The sequence below is a fragment of the Balaenoptera acutorostrata genome, chromosome 14 (assembly GCF_949987535.1).
Source record: "Balaenoptera acutorostrata chromosome 14, mBalAcu1.1, whole genome shotgun sequence".
NCBI lineage: Eukaryota > Metazoa > Chordata > Mammalia > Artiodactyla > Balaenopteridae > Balaenoptera > Balaenoptera acutorostrata.
The window spans coordinates 31,065,667-31,081,092 of record NC_080077.1 but is presented as its reverse complement, the minus strand read 5'-3'; the positions used below and the strand labels follow the sequence as shown (position 1 = coordinate 31,081,092).

The following is a 15,426-nucleotide window of genomic DNA, read 5'->3' as shown; positions in this document are numbered from 1 at the left end:
GCCATAATAAAGTACCACAGACAGGCTTAAACAACAGAAATTTATTTTCTCATTCTGGAGGCTAGAAGTGTCAGCATGCTTGATTTCTTCTGAGGGCCTCTCTCCTTGCCTTGTAGATAGCCATCTTCTTCTGTGTCTTCACATGGTCTACCCCCTGTGCACGTCTGTGTCCTAATCTGCTTTTCTTATAAGAACACCAGTCATATTGGATTAGGGTCCACCCTAATGACCTCATTTTACTTCTTTAAAACCCTATCTCCAAATACAGTCACATTCTCAGGTATGGAGTTAGGACTTCAGTGTATGAATTTCAGGGACACATAAGTCAGCTCATAAGAGAACTGAAATGTATTGTTTAGGAAAATAACTAACATATTACATAAATAAAATCATTGGGGGTCTTAAGCAGAACAGAGTAAAAGATACGTGTTATAGTAAAAGTGGTAATGAATTCAGACTTATTGTAGGTGATAAGGCTCAGAAATTGTATAAGAAATAAGAGCAGAAGAGTTAATCATGGAGAATCTCTCCATGGAGACTGGAGGTGAGGATCATTGAGGGCATCTTGGAATGGGCTGCCACAGTGAGAGAGTGTGTGTGTGTGTGTGTGTGTGTGTGTGTGTGTGTGTGTGTTACATCATCATGAAGTTGATAACGTAAATTATATCATTAAATGAGGAAGGGTCTAAAGTTTCTCTCTGGACCATTTACATTTGTCAAGGTATAAATAGATAGCTTATTTTTTTAAAGTGTATTTGAGCATTGGTCTTTCTTAGAATTGGCTTGTTTGTATCAAATGAGCATCACAAATATTTTATGCAGAAGAAAGAAAAATTACAGTTAAAAAGCACATCAAAACTATCATTAAAAACATATATGCATTAAAGAAGTCCAGAGTGAAAAAGTAATCAGAGCTGGGTATGGATGTAGTAAATAACATTTTTAAAAGTGAATTCACTGCTGCAATGTTAAATTTTAAGAAAAATCATTCTAAGACAAACAAGCAAAGTTGTCACAGAGAAAAATATCAGATAGTATATTAATACAAGTAGTTCTTAGTTGATCTCCAGGAAAAATTTGAAAATAAAAACTAACAATTTTTTTCAAAAATTTTAGAACACACCAATGCAACAAAAGACTATGATGTGGTATCTTATAATGATTAGATATTAATCATGTTTATAAAAATTATATTCACTTGTTTGGGGTATTAGCCTAATAGGCATATTTGGTCAAAAATTATTAAAGGTAATCCTTTTGTGGTGTTAATATAACAGAAAGCAAATTGGAATATTTTATTTCTCCTTGGGTGGAAGAATTACAAGAAAGACACTCAAGGACTATTTGCCTATTGATTTGTATTAAAGGTTTTCAATACTATAATCCATTGTTATTTAATACTTTAGAGCAGGAGACAGCAATGTTTTTCTGTAAATGTAGTAAATACTTTCACCCTTTTTAGCCATGTGGTCTCTATCACATCTACTCCATTCCACAATTGTAGCACGAAAACAACCATCAAAAATACTAAACAAAGAAACATGACTGTGTTCAATAAAACTTTAGGTATGGAGACTAAATTTTGAGTTTCAAATAATTTTCATGTGTCACAAAATGTCTTCTTTTTATTTTCTTTTTCAAACCTTTATAAACATAAAAACCTTTCTTAGCTCATACAAAAACAGAACAACAGGCCACGTTTGATAAATGAATATTTTAGAGCCACCCTATTAGCTTGCTTACAGGTTGACAAGATAGGCAAAGCACTAAATAGGCAGGAAATCACCACTGAAAAGCACATAAAAAACATTAAGGCTCTTGAGCAGATTCCTAGATGTAAGCCCAGCTGCCTTCTGGGATACCTTAGTGCTAGATATCAAACCACATCCAACTGGCTGATGTTGAGTTCATTGATTTTCTAACTGAAATATGCAGAGTGGCTGAACTGTTGGAAAATATATGCACTTTGTACAATCAGAGGCGATATAATTTTAGCAATAAATACATCACAGTTGGTTTTTCTGTGATAGTCCTATATCATTGTAATAGCTAACATATATAGAATGCTTTCCATGAGTTGGGAATTTGTCTAAGGACTTTAACTGCAGTAACTTATTTAATTCTCACCAAAGAAACCTAACAGGTGGGTATAATTGTTGTTCTCATTTTACAGATTTTACCTTTCAAAATTCTTTCACTATTTATCTGGTTTATATTGTCGTGTGTGTGTGTGTGTGTGTGTGTGTGTGTGTATTTGTCTAAACAGAAGGAAAAGTATTAGTAATTCACTGATATGATAGACCATGGCCACTATTATCAACATCCCAGACCCATTCTTCTTTTCACATCCACTTAAATGATCTGAAGTAAAAGAGAGAAAATGTAAATATTCTACCAACTTAATGAGTACACAATAGGTATTACAACTATGAGCATTACTCTCAGTACCTGTGCCATGGGGTCTGAGAAAGCATTTGGTGAACTATCCTTCTCATATAACCTTCCAAACAGAGTTACTGTCAAGATAGGTCCAGATAGTGGCTTCTGGCTGCACAAGCGTCCATCACTTGACACCTATTTAAAACACAGGGAAGTTGACTGAGAATAACTTTCAGTTATACAACCCCACAACATACTCTTAAAATTCAGTACAACTGGATGAAGAACAGTAAAAATAATGGCCAGATTCTATTCCATCTGAAATATGTGAAATGGTACAGAGTATAAGAAAAATTGGAGCTATGGAATTGGCACTGATTCATTTATTATTGAAATGCCCATAATCTATATCTTATAATTTACTCTGAGTGAGCATCTGATGAGTTAATAAACATAAAACAATGGATATGAGAATCAATAAGAGAGAAATCTTGTTCTCTCCGACAAGAAAAAGACTCCTCCAAAGGGTCAGGCAGGCTTGACTAAGGGGGTTTTGGGCTGAGCCTCTATCATCCCTGACACTCACTCACCACAGCCTTCCTACCTGCCCATTGTCCCCAACTCCCCATAGCAACTGTTTGGACGAGGAAAGGGGAGTGAGAGTGGAACCTGCAGGAAAAGTCAGTAGGAGAATGTGGCTGGACAGAGCACTTGCGCAGTAATAAATTATTTCTTCCATATTAACAAAAAAGATATATTTCTTTATTCTCAAGGACACGCTCATTTTTCTCTAAGGGAATTTTAGACAAGAGATCCCATGTCCTCAGTGTCCTTGGTGAGCCCTAAGGGACAATTTTACCCTTTCCAAATGAAGATTTTCATGATATCTGTAAGTACTTGGGCAGCTCTTCTACTCAAAAGATGCTTCCTCTTACATAAAATGAGTTGGCAATATTAAGCAAAAAATCGTACCTGAAATTCTCCAGGTGCAAGCTGAATTTCACTCAGCAGCACCTCAGGGAAGACATACTGGGTTTCAAAAGTGCCACTGAGGGAGAACATTTCAAACCTGGTGGAAGCAGTTTCAACTGAATCACCACAAGTGTGTAAGTCCGTTGTTTTACACTTCAACAGAGTACAAATCTAGGAACGTAAAAACAAAACAATAAGTCTTAGGAAAGCCAGTTGGAACATTCTCTTGACCTAGAAAAAAGTGCCTATGCCCCTTTGTTTATAATGTTTTTTATAGTATTACTTCCTCATTAGATTAATCTGGTTTGTTGCTGAATACTATTGCAACTAGTAATAAAAATAAAGGACTTCAGACCCTAGTGCTTTCTGCAGTTCACTGTAAACAGATTAAACCACGAAAGAAATAATCAGATCCTTGGTCTACAGTCATGAACAATTATACCTTAATTGTTTTCAAGTTAGCCATGCTTTTAATAATCAAAAGTGTTTGATTATTTTAAAAAAGTTTAGACACTAGTTTAATTTCTACCTTAGTGCCTATTTCTAACAATGAAGGAACTTTACGTTTGTACTGAGTCCTAGAGTTGATCTAGAGACAACTCTTGTGATCTGGAAAAGTCACAGATCTTATACCTGAGCAGGATAATGATAACAGCTCTCATCCTACGTAGTTATACCATACTACACTACACTACATAGCTATTTGCATGTAAATTTAAGTGTATGAATCACCTCACCATGCAGATGCAAAGTCCCCAAAAGGAAGATCCATCTTCATTTAACTCCATCTGTACTGCATCTTCAAAGCTTTACTCCAAGCCCCCTTTATTTCTTGCCTGACTAAAGCAATAGCCCCTAACTGGTCTCCCTGCTTCCACTTTTGAAGTTGGAGAGCAAGCGTTTTAGGGCAAGTGTGTCAAGATGGGATACAAATAACTTTCAGATAAAGGTAGAATGAACACATGCTTCAATTTTGTTCCCTTGCAATCCTACTAAAACCAACTTTATTATTATTATTATTATTATTATTATTATTATTATTATTATTTTTGGATGATCTAAACCCACAAGGTTAGGAGAACAGGAGGATAGATTATGGCACAAGTTTAGAAGTTGGGGTGTTGATGCAAAAATGGTAACTGAGGAAGCAACCCAAGTGCCCATCAACAGACTATTGGATTAAGAAGATGAGGTACATATATACAATGGAATATTACTAAGCCATAAAAAAGAATGAAATACTACCATTTGCAGCAATGTGGATGGACCTAGAGAATATTATACTTAGTGAAATAAGTCAGACAGAGAATGTGGAATCTAAAAAATGATACAAATGAATGTGTATAAAAAATAAAAGAAACAGACTCATAGATATAGAAAACAAACTTGTGGCTACCAAAGGGAAGAAGGAAGGTGCGAGGGACAAATTAAGGGTATGGGATTAACAGATACACATTACTATACATAAAATAGATAAGCAACAAAGGTATACTGTATAGCACAGGGAATTATACCTATTATCTTGTAACAACCTATAATGGAATATAATCTGCAAAAATACTGAATCACTACGTCGTACACCTGAAACTAACACTATATTATAAATCAACTAAAGTTCAATGTAAAAAATGGTAACTGATTTAACAGACCTAAGAAAACCAAGTTCTGAACTAGCTGTGGGGAAAGCTAAGAATCAACCTATCTACACTGCAGAATACTCAAAAGTTTCCATCCCTGGAAGTACTAGGTACCTCAGGAGCTGGGAGTAAATTGGGGTTCTTGAAGAAAGGAAAATTTGTGGGAAGTTGTTAAGAATGCCTCAAATACTGAGTCCCCACCCATGGATGGGCAACTACCCTTTCCCTGTTCCAGTAAAATATGGAATATTTATTTCCAGAGAGGGTAAAGCAGACGATGTTTAGATGGAGGTTTTGAAATACATATTTGAAGGGGATTCCTTGAATGAATCAAACTGAATGGTAAAACCATCTCCCTCCACCCTGCAAGGTCATTTCTCTCACTTGACTCTCTAAATGCTGTCAAAAAGGCATTTACCCTTCAGGAATAGGGTTGCCAGATAAATTACAGGACAGGAGTCCCAGTTAAATCTGAAGTTCAGATAAACTAAAAAAACTAAAACCAGTTTTTAGTATAAATATGTCCCAACTATTGCATGGACATACTTTTTTTTTTTTAATTTGCTATTTATCTGAACTTTGAATTTACCTGGGCATCCTGTGTTTTTATTTGTTAAATTATTCAGGAAGGGAAATAGAAGAATTTTGAAACCTGGAAAACCTAATCATCCCAAAGGGAAGTCTCTAAAGACACTTGCCTCAGGGATTCCCCTAATCAAAAGCCCAGCTAGACTGTCCCTTGGTGAGGCTTAAAACTGGCAATTATCACCCACATGCTCAGAACTTTTAGTCAGTTTTGGTAACCCTAAGAAGTCACCAGATCCATGAAGAAAGCTTCAAATTTAGAATTTTAAATTCGAAAACCCGTCTGGCACCAGTGGCTTAGCTAGGGGATCACTGGCCAGCAATAATAACGGAGGACTTCGTTTCACTTGACAGCACTAACCAACCTCCCAACACCAAGAAGAGACCTACCGCCGATCCCCTCAAGTGGAGCCAAGACTCTGGGGCAGGCAGAGAAGCAGACAAGACTGAGAGGGAAGGATGGAAAAGAGAGAGGAAGAGCTGAGAGATTGCTATCTTGTCTTACAACCAGCTTTTTAAACTTAAAAATAGATCACAAAATAATTTTAAAAATCACCATTTTTTAATTTTAAAAATATGGCAATATAATACCATATATATACACCACGTATATAATGCAATATATGTCAGTATGCTGCATAATATATGATAATATTTATATGGCAATAAATATTCTTCTACAACATAATTTTTTAAACTAATTTCCAATCATTGGACATTTTCTACCTGTGTTTTTTATACCATTTTTTTCCCCTTTCTTCTAGCACCTCAGAGCACTGGTAAGGAATATTGATTCCGCTGATATTTTCATCCTTTCCTTTCTTGTTGCTCTTTCCCTTAGGCCTATAAAGATAATCATGCTTCTCTCATCTATTGGGAGAACAAAAAACAAAAAAAGCATGGGCCTCTCTGTCTAGCTTCTACCTTGTTTCCTTTCTTCCTGTATCAGACAAGATTTTTGCAGAAGAAATATTCACTCGCTCTTTCAATATCTCACTTCCCTTTGACTTTTCAACCCACTGTAATCTGTCTTTCACTCTATCATTATGAGCCCAGGAGATTTCACCAAAATTATACTCATTCATTCAATAATGGTAAACGTATTGCACAAATACACTTCACAATTTCCTCCTTCTGAGAGTCTCTGCTTCCTTTCCTTCCATGAGAGTTCTCTTTAAGTTCTCCTTTATTTCTCAAACATATTTGCATGTTCCTATTCTTCTGTTTATTTCCTGCCCAAACACAGGAGTTTCAAAAGCTTCCACTTTTAGCTCACTGTTCTTCACTGTTTTAGTCTGCTTTTGAAATTCACTCTTGTGGGTTTACCACCACCTTTTTCCTGCTGGTTCTCAAAACAGTATTTCTAAATCTCGTATCTCCCTGAAGTATCAGACCCATATATTCAACAGCCGACTGGATGGCTCCAACTGAATGTCCCCAAAGTAATTAAAAACCAGCACATCCAAAGCTGAATTGAACGTCTTCCCCACTCCCATCCAATTTGCTCCTCCTCTTGAATCCTGATCTGTCAAAGCATCACATTTCATCCAGCCACTCTTGCCAGAAACCTGGTACATTCTAGACCCTTCATTCTGCTTTCCTGTTCCATGTCAAATTAGCTACTAATGGGGCTTCCCTGGTGGCCCAGTGGTTGAGAATCTGCCTGCCAAGGCAGGGGACACGGGTTCGAGCCCTGGTCTGGGAAGATCCCACATGCCGCGGAGCGGCTGGGCCCGTGAGCCACAACTACTGAGCCTGCGCGTCTGGAGCCTGTGCTCCGCAACAAGAGAGGCCACGGCAGTGAGAGGCCCCCGCACCGCGATGAAGAGTGGCCCCCGCTTGCCACAACTACAAAAAGCCCTCGCACAGAAACGAAGACCCAACACAGCCAAAAAAAATAAAATTGAAAAAAAAAATTAGCTACTAAGTTTAGTTTTCTAAATATTTCTTGACTCCATACCCTGCTTTTATTCCTACAAACATAATCTTGGTTCAGGTCCTAATAGGACTATTTTAATAATCTAACTAGTCATTTTGTCCTATGTTCCATGATCCGTAGTGCAACCAAAACAATCTACTCAAAAACAGATGTGATCACATCATTCCCCTGCTGAACACCTTCCAACAGAAACCCATCACTGATGGAATGAAGTCCACATCTTAGGAATGAGAGGTAAGATCCTGCAGGATGTGATCCTGCCTCTACGCTCATCTTCCACTCATCCTTGCTTCTTATGCTACATTTTAATGACAGTCAGCTGCTTGCTTGTCCCTGCATACCCTGCTTTTTGACATATCCACCCCCTTGCTCAGGCTCTTAACTCCACCTAGAATTCCCTCCCACTTTTTTTTCACCTGGATAAAATAGCATAAGTTCAAGCAGCATGTCTTCAGAAACTTCCCTGGATCCCCAAATTAGGCTAAGTGCAGCTCCTTAGTATTTCTACAGCAAAATATGCCTTTTTTCTATCACATGCCAACCTGTACTGAAATTATGTTCATCTGTCTTTCTCCCCTACTAAATTCCTCAAGAGGAGGGTCCATACTTATTCATCTTCATCACATTAGCACCAAATATATGCCTGATATGTATTTGGCACTCGATAAATGTTTGCCAAAATGAACAAGCTTTGGTAGAGGTGCTTATCACACAGCAAACAAAATGCTACACAGTGGGCATGGTTCCAGCACTCAAAAGGCTTTCAGTCTCGAACAAGTATGTAAGTAATTTGACATGATACGTCTTTGAAAAAGTTAAGCATAGGATATTTGGGAGTATATAAAGGAGTTACCTAACCTAGCTGGGAAGTGGGAGTGTCAGAGAAGCCACCTTGGTGAAGATAACACCTGTAAAGCACTATGAGTGTTGAGTAGCTAAGGGCCATCAAAGTTAAAAAAAAAAAAAAAAAAAAAAAAAGCCTGTTCAAACATCCAGAGGTTCTACAGATGCTGACACACTGTAGATGGGAAATGTCTCAATATGATAGAAGCCCAGGGTACATGGGGGTAGAAGTGAGAGATGAGGACAGAGAGTAGGAAAAAGCACATTTTAAGACTTCCTGTGTCCTTTATGTTAAGGAATTTGATTTACCAATTAGAAAACGGTGAGGAATTTTAAGCAAGTGAGGGAAATAATCAGAAATGGTGTTGCATGATTTTTGTAATTACAGTGTAGAGAATGCACTGGATGGAACTGAAACTATCAATGGAAAGCCCTCTTAGGAGGATGCTGCAATAATCTGGGTGAGATAGGATGGGGGCCACATCAAGGAAAAGAAGAGCAGAATGAGAGAAACATGGAAGCAGCTTGTTCTTGAGGGTTCCATCTCAACTGGCTATAACAGCTCCCCCTTTATGTTGAGGGCTGTGAGACGTCTGAATCTTTGCAGCTATTCTACCATACATCACAGAGGTCAGCTCTGTATGTCTCCGGGACATACTCAGTCTGAAGCTTCTTCTAAAACAAGATAGGCATTAGTGACCGTAAATGGGAAATGCCTTAATAAGTTCAGGCAGGAAATATTAGAGGTTAATTATTCATTAAAATTATCTGTAATTTCATTAATATATCATTTTAAACACTGGGACTGCAAGTAAATGTTCTGCCTTTTCCCAACCAGTTTAAAATTGGGCTGACATCTAAGATTGCAAGTTTTAGCAAGTAAAAACTCAGGATACCCAATAAATTGGAATTTCAAATAAACAACCAATTTTCAGTATACACATGTCCCCCAAAGTGGGACATACTTATAATAAAAGTAATTCATTGTTTATCTGAAATTCAAATTTAACTGGGTGTCCTGTGTTTTATCCAGTAATTCCCCTGCCACCAAAACAATCATTACCTGTAAATAATAGCTCCCTTCCACAGTATGTAGTCCATCAAATGCCCCTAGTACATAAACTTCATCTGATCTCTTCTCAGACATCCTGTAACTTAGATGACAGCAGAGATCTTTCTGACAAACTGTGTAATTTCCTGCGACTCCTTTGAGCTCCAAGAAGGTGAACTCGTCAAAAAAGATGATGCCCTTAAATTCCTGGTTTCCCCTTGAGGGGGCTTCTATACCACTGGCATAGGAAGTCCAATTCACTACTGCTGTGGGGTGTGGGTGGGAGGCCAGTTGTGAGAGGAGGAGTTTTCCCTCCTCTGTCTTCATATCATAATGAAATGCTCTTGGAGAATCAGGTGCGTAGATGCCACTTCCTGGAAATTGGAAATGACATTTAAAACAGTAAAGCAAAAAGGGGTTGCATAGTTGTTATTGTTATTCTAAACTCATATTAACATTTTACTTTCTCTAAGCTATATATTTCATTAATTTCAGTAAAATATGTTGATAAGGACAGAGAGGTGAGATGAAATCCATTAGAGTATGTCACCAAGAAGCCAAGAAGAGAGAGTTTCATGTAAGAAGTAGTGAATTTTGAAAAAAACAAAAAGAGTGTACATTCAAGTTGAATAAATCAATTTATGAAACAAGTTAGGTTGAGATTGATTCTACAGCGTGTCACCAGCTAGATGTGCAACCATTAAGAGTTGGAAAACATTGTATTAAGGAGGACATGTTACCTAGAAAGAACATGATTTTTTTTTCCTTTTTTGATTACATCAAAATCTTAAAGATGACATGTTACCTGTCATTTTCTTTGAGGGGTAATGTAGATTGGATGCAAGGAAGTTGACTCCCATACCCATAGCCCAAGCTGAGTGGAATTCAATAGCTGACAAATGTGGCAAAACATTCATCCAAGCTGTCGGGAAGAGTATGGTGTCCACGTGGAAATCTTTCACCAGAGTCACAGCAGGATCATGGAAGAGAATATCAAAGCACGTGAAAATGCCAAACTTTCCAAAGGTGGTGTTGAAAGTCACAACCTCAGGTTCCTTGGGAGCATTGAACTCATCTTCACCCAAGAAAAGATTTTGCTGCAATAAACAGAAGATGATGGTGGGGGGAAATCTCTTTTAAGAAGTTGGCCCGGATATCACTGCATCTAAAAAAGTGCAAGCTCACATCTATTAAACAGTGCCAATCTCATCTACCACCACTGTCTCTGCAGGGAAAGAGCATTAGAAAATCAAAGATCACTATGCTGATAGGATTACTATGCCTTTGGTTTAATTTCCACATTTGATAGATCTGTAGAAGGGAATCCTTATCTATTAAGACCTTCTCAATTATTAGAGACATAGGAGTGAAACAGATAACTTCTATTTGCCAAGAACACATAACAATTTTCTGTGGACAAAGAACTTTCTTTCCTCCTTTCTCTTTAAAACCAAGTCTATCTGGTAAGGAGTTTTTCATTCTAGCCTTGACCCTTTGCCAGGGCATGTCATTAAAAGGACAAAGTCCAAAAGGCAACATTTTATTTCAAAACAGGTAGCTTCTACTGATTATCACATACTCCTAATGACACGTTCCTGTGTTCCTAAATGTACAGGAAACCTCCCTTTTCTAGGACCTTACCACAAATAATCATTACTTTCTATGCTTTGTCTCTCCTCTGCTTTTAAAGTAAGCTTGTTATTATCAACAATGGTGATTTTTTTCCCCTTCTTGTCCACTTTATTTTGGTAAGCAATTCAGTAGTTGAATTATTTGCAGATGAATTCTACCTTGTGGTAGCGGGCCACCAGTTTCCCCTCAGAATCAAACACCACATCAGTGTTGTATTGGTAACGACCATCAGGGGGACAGTGAGGGTCACTGGTATTGCATGGCTTCTTGTCCCCAATATTTGCCATGATGTAGATGGAGTTGTCCTTGGCCAGACAGCTGAGCCTTTCTTGCACTGGGGTGCGGCCAAATCTGGTATGTGTTCATTGGAAGAGGAAAAAAAATCAAACTTAGCATTTAATTAAATTCAGAATGATAATTGCCTGAACTTATGTGATATACACAAAAATAAATTCTAAATAGCATAGATAGAAGGGAAGGATTAAAACAAGAAGAGACTTCAGAGGAAGTCCATGCTTGTGGGAATTTGGTTCTAGGAAACTATTCTAGGATAAGACTCCAGGCCATGTATATTCTTATGGCATTTATCATCATCTATAATCATATATTCATTTATGTGCTCATCTTGTAGGTCACATCTTATAGATATTTGGGGGCAAAGACACGCACCTCCTGTTCACCGAACACATGCTTGAAAGAAAAAAGATATTAAAAAATATTTTGAATGAAAGAATAACATTTTGGAAGTAGGATGATTGTGGAAAGATGGCAGAGTAGGAAGCGCCAGGAATCCACCTCTCTACGTAGATAAAACTTGCCCTACAAGAATCCAGCTGACATAATTATTTTGGAAATCTGGAGTCTATTCAAAGACATGAAACTTCCAGGGAAATGCTTGGAAGGTAAATTGCAGTCAGGTTGAGTCAATTTAAGCTCTTAGCTCAGCAGGGGCTATCCATGCCCCAGCCCCCCAAACCCACCCCACTGCAGGCAGCCATGCAGGTGTTCTTGGAGCAACTTGCTCCAAATTTGTAGGAGCAAGGTGGGCCCTAAGGATCCTGTCTTCCAAACATCAGGGGTCTGGTTCTGATCACTGATAACTGCTCTGTTCATGGAGGTACACACACAGAGACAGGCCATTATTACATATACTGTTGCAAGTACTTCCCCCACTGGCTGAAATGACTTCTAGGGGATTTAAAGCACCAGTACCTTCTTTTTTACCCCTTTTTGGAGCCAGACATTAAAGGACTAGGACATGGAAAAGCAGAATTTAGAAGATCACTGCATATGCCCGGGGAAAGTCATAGACTAAGAAAAGACCTGAGAAGACTTTAAGCTTACTCCCAGCATGGAGACAGCCTACAACAATCAAAATAAACAAACAAAAGACATAAAACCCTGGAGAAGGGGGAGAATTTGATTTCCAGAGTTATCACATTATAAGATTCAGATGCCCACTTATCAATAAAAAATCATAAGGAATACAAACAAACAGGAAAATATGACCCATTCAATGGGAAAAAATAAACCAATAAAAACTATCCTGGAGAAAGACCATATGGCATAACTACTGGACAAAGACTTTAAGACAACTGTCTTAAAGATGTTCAAAGAACTAAAGAAAGACATGGAGAAAGTCAAGATAATGATGTATGAACAAAATGGAAATATCAATAAAGAGATAGAAACCCCGCCCCCCCTAACCAAATTCTGGGGCTGAAAACTACAGTAACTGAAACAGAAAATTTACAAAAGAGATTCAAAGACAGACTCAAACAGGCAATGATCTCTAAAAAGGATGAACTCAAAGAGACCCATATTAAGACACATAATCAAACTTTCAAAAGACAAAGACAAATCATAATTTTGAAAGCAGCAAGAGAGAAATGATTTATAATATACAAAGGATCTCCAATAAGATTATCAGCAGTTTTTAATCAGACAGTTTGGAGGCCAGGAAACAATGGGCTGATATATTTAAAGTGTTGAAAGAAAAATACTGTCAACTAAAAACCCTGTCTCTGGCAAAACCGTCCTTCAAAAGTGAGGGAGAAAAAAAAAAAAAAAAAGTGAGGGAGAAATTAAGATATTCTATGTTAATATTAGACCAGACAGACTTTAAATCAAAAAAGGTTATGAGAAACAAAGGACATTGTATGTTAATATTAATGTCCAGAATACACAGAGAACTCTTAAAAATCAACGACAGCAACAAAAACCTGATTCAAAAATGGGCAAAAGACAAAGCCAAAAAAATAAAATTAATTAATTAATTAATTAATTAATTAATTAATTTAAAAAAAAACAAAGGGAATTATCTGGTGGTCCAGTGGTAAAGAATCTGCCTTTCAATGCAGGGGATGCAGGATCAATCCCTGGTTACCACAACTAAGACCCAACGCAGCCAAAAAAATTAAATAAATAAATAGGCAAAAGTCTTGAACAAAATTTTCTCCAAAGAAGATACACAAATGGCCAATAAGCACATGAAAATATGCTCAACTTCATTGATTATAGGGAAATGCTAATCAAAACCATGACAAGATACCTCAAACCCATTAAGATAGCAGTTATTAAAAAAAAAATAGAAGAACAATTGCCAGTGAGGATTTGAAGAAACTGGAACACTTGAGCACTGTTGATGAGAATGTAAATGGTGCAGCCACTGTGGAAACCAGTCTAGCAATTCCTCAAAAAATTAAAAATAGAACTACCATATGATCCAGCAATTACACGTTTGTGTATATATCCAAAAAATTGAAAGCAGGGTCTCAAAGACATGTTTGTACACCCACATTTATAGCAGCATTATTCACAATAGTTAAAAGGTAGAAGAAACCCAAATATCCATTGATGGATAAATGGACAAGCAAAATGTTGTACTATATACATAAAATAGAGTATTATTCATACTTAAAAGGAAAGGAAGTTCTGAACATGCTACATTATAGATGAACCTTAAGAGCATTATGCTAAGTGAAATAAGCCAATCACAAAAAGATAAATAAGGTACAATTCCACTTATATGAAGTAGCTAGAGTGGTTAATCATAGAGAAAGAAAGCCGAATGATGGTTGCCAAGGGCTGAAGGGAGGGGGAAGTCAGGAGTTATTGTGTTTTTCCCCCAGTTGCATTGAGATAGAAGTGGTATATAACACTGTATAAGTTTAAGATGTAAAATGTGATGATTTGATACATGTATATATTGAGAAGTGCTTACCACAATGTGATTATCCTTCACCTCACAGAATTACAATTTTATTGTTGTTATGGTGAGAACATTTAAAATCTACTCCCAAAGCAACTTTCAAATATACAATACAGTATTGTTAACTATAGTCACCATGCTGTACATTAGGTCTGAGAACTTACTATAAGAAAATTTGGTGTCATCTGCTGGCAATATAAGCAAAACCATAGCAATCATCCACAAAACATATCATTGAAAAAGACCAACAAGGATAGGAAACTGCATCTTAAAAAATTATTATCTCAGTGCATTTATATAAAAAATGACCATTTGATAGTTTTCCCCCCTTGTGTGCATCAAGTCATATCTGAAATGCAGATATAAATACAATACACTGGACCACTTGAAGCATATTTATCCCATGTCTTTTCAAATCACCTGAAGTGGTAGAATGGACACTTACACGTCTTACACTTACACTTACACGTGCCTTACATGTCTCAACAAATGACCCAATTTCGTTCCTTTCTATGGCTGAGTAATATTCCATTGTATATATGTACCACATCTTCTTTATCCATTCGTCCATCGATGGGCATTTAGGTTGCTTCCATGACCTGGCTATTGTAAATACTGCTGCAATGAACATTGGGGTTCATGTGTCTTTTTGAATTATGGTTTTCTCTGGGTATATACCCAGTAGTGGGATTGCTGGGTCATATGGTAATTCTATTTTTAGTTTTTTAAGGGATCTCCATACTGTTCTGCAGGGTGGCTGTATCAATTTACATTCCCACCAACAGTGCAAGAGGGTTCCCTTTTCCCCACACCCTCTCCAGCATTTGTTGTTTGTAGATTTTCTGATGGTGCCCATTCTAACTGGTGTGAGGTGATACCTCATTGCAGTTTTGATTTGCATTTCTCTAATAATTAGTGATGTTGAGCAGCTTTTCATGTGCTTCTTGGCCATCTGTATGTCTTCTTTGGAGAAATGTCTATTTAGGTCTTGTGCCCATTTTTTGATTGGGTTGTTTGTTTTTTTAATATTGAGCTGCATGGGCTGTTTATGTATTTTGGAGATTAATCCTTTGTCCGTTGATTCGTTTGCAAATATTTTCTCCCATTCTGAGTGTTGTCTTTTCGTCTTGTTTATGGTTTCCTTTGCTGTGCAAAAGGTTTTAAGTTTCATTAGGTC

At 37.2% G+C, this 15,426-nt stretch overlaps 1 protein-coding gene across 4 annotated transcripts in view; it reads right to left on the bottom strand.

Moving 5' to 3' along the window:
* Positions 1–26: 26 nt before the first annotated feature.
* Positions 27–15,426, bottom strand: part of LOC103010543 (pantetheinase) — a 23,453-nt gene continuing 8,053 nt past the window's right edge. For 2 of the 4 annotated variants that reach the window (XM_007190876.2, XM_057528119.1), the window contains 5 exons: positions 11,197–11,389; positions 10,212–10,503; positions 9,419–9,780; positions 3,352–3,522; positions 27–2,574 (listed from right to left, as the gene is read on the bottom strand). In XM_007190876.2, coding sequence (XP_007190938.1) covers positions 2,392–2,574; positions 3,352–3,522; positions 9,419–9,780; positions 10,212–10,503; positions 11,197–11,389 — 1,201 coding nt within the window. In that variant the 3' untranslated portion in view covers positions 27–2,391. The remainder of the gene's footprint in view (positions 2,575–3,351; positions 3,523–9,418; positions 9,781–10,211; positions 10,504–11,196; positions 11,390–15,426) is intronic. The other 2 variants (XM_007190877.3, XM_028168674.2) reach the window with 2 other exon arrangements.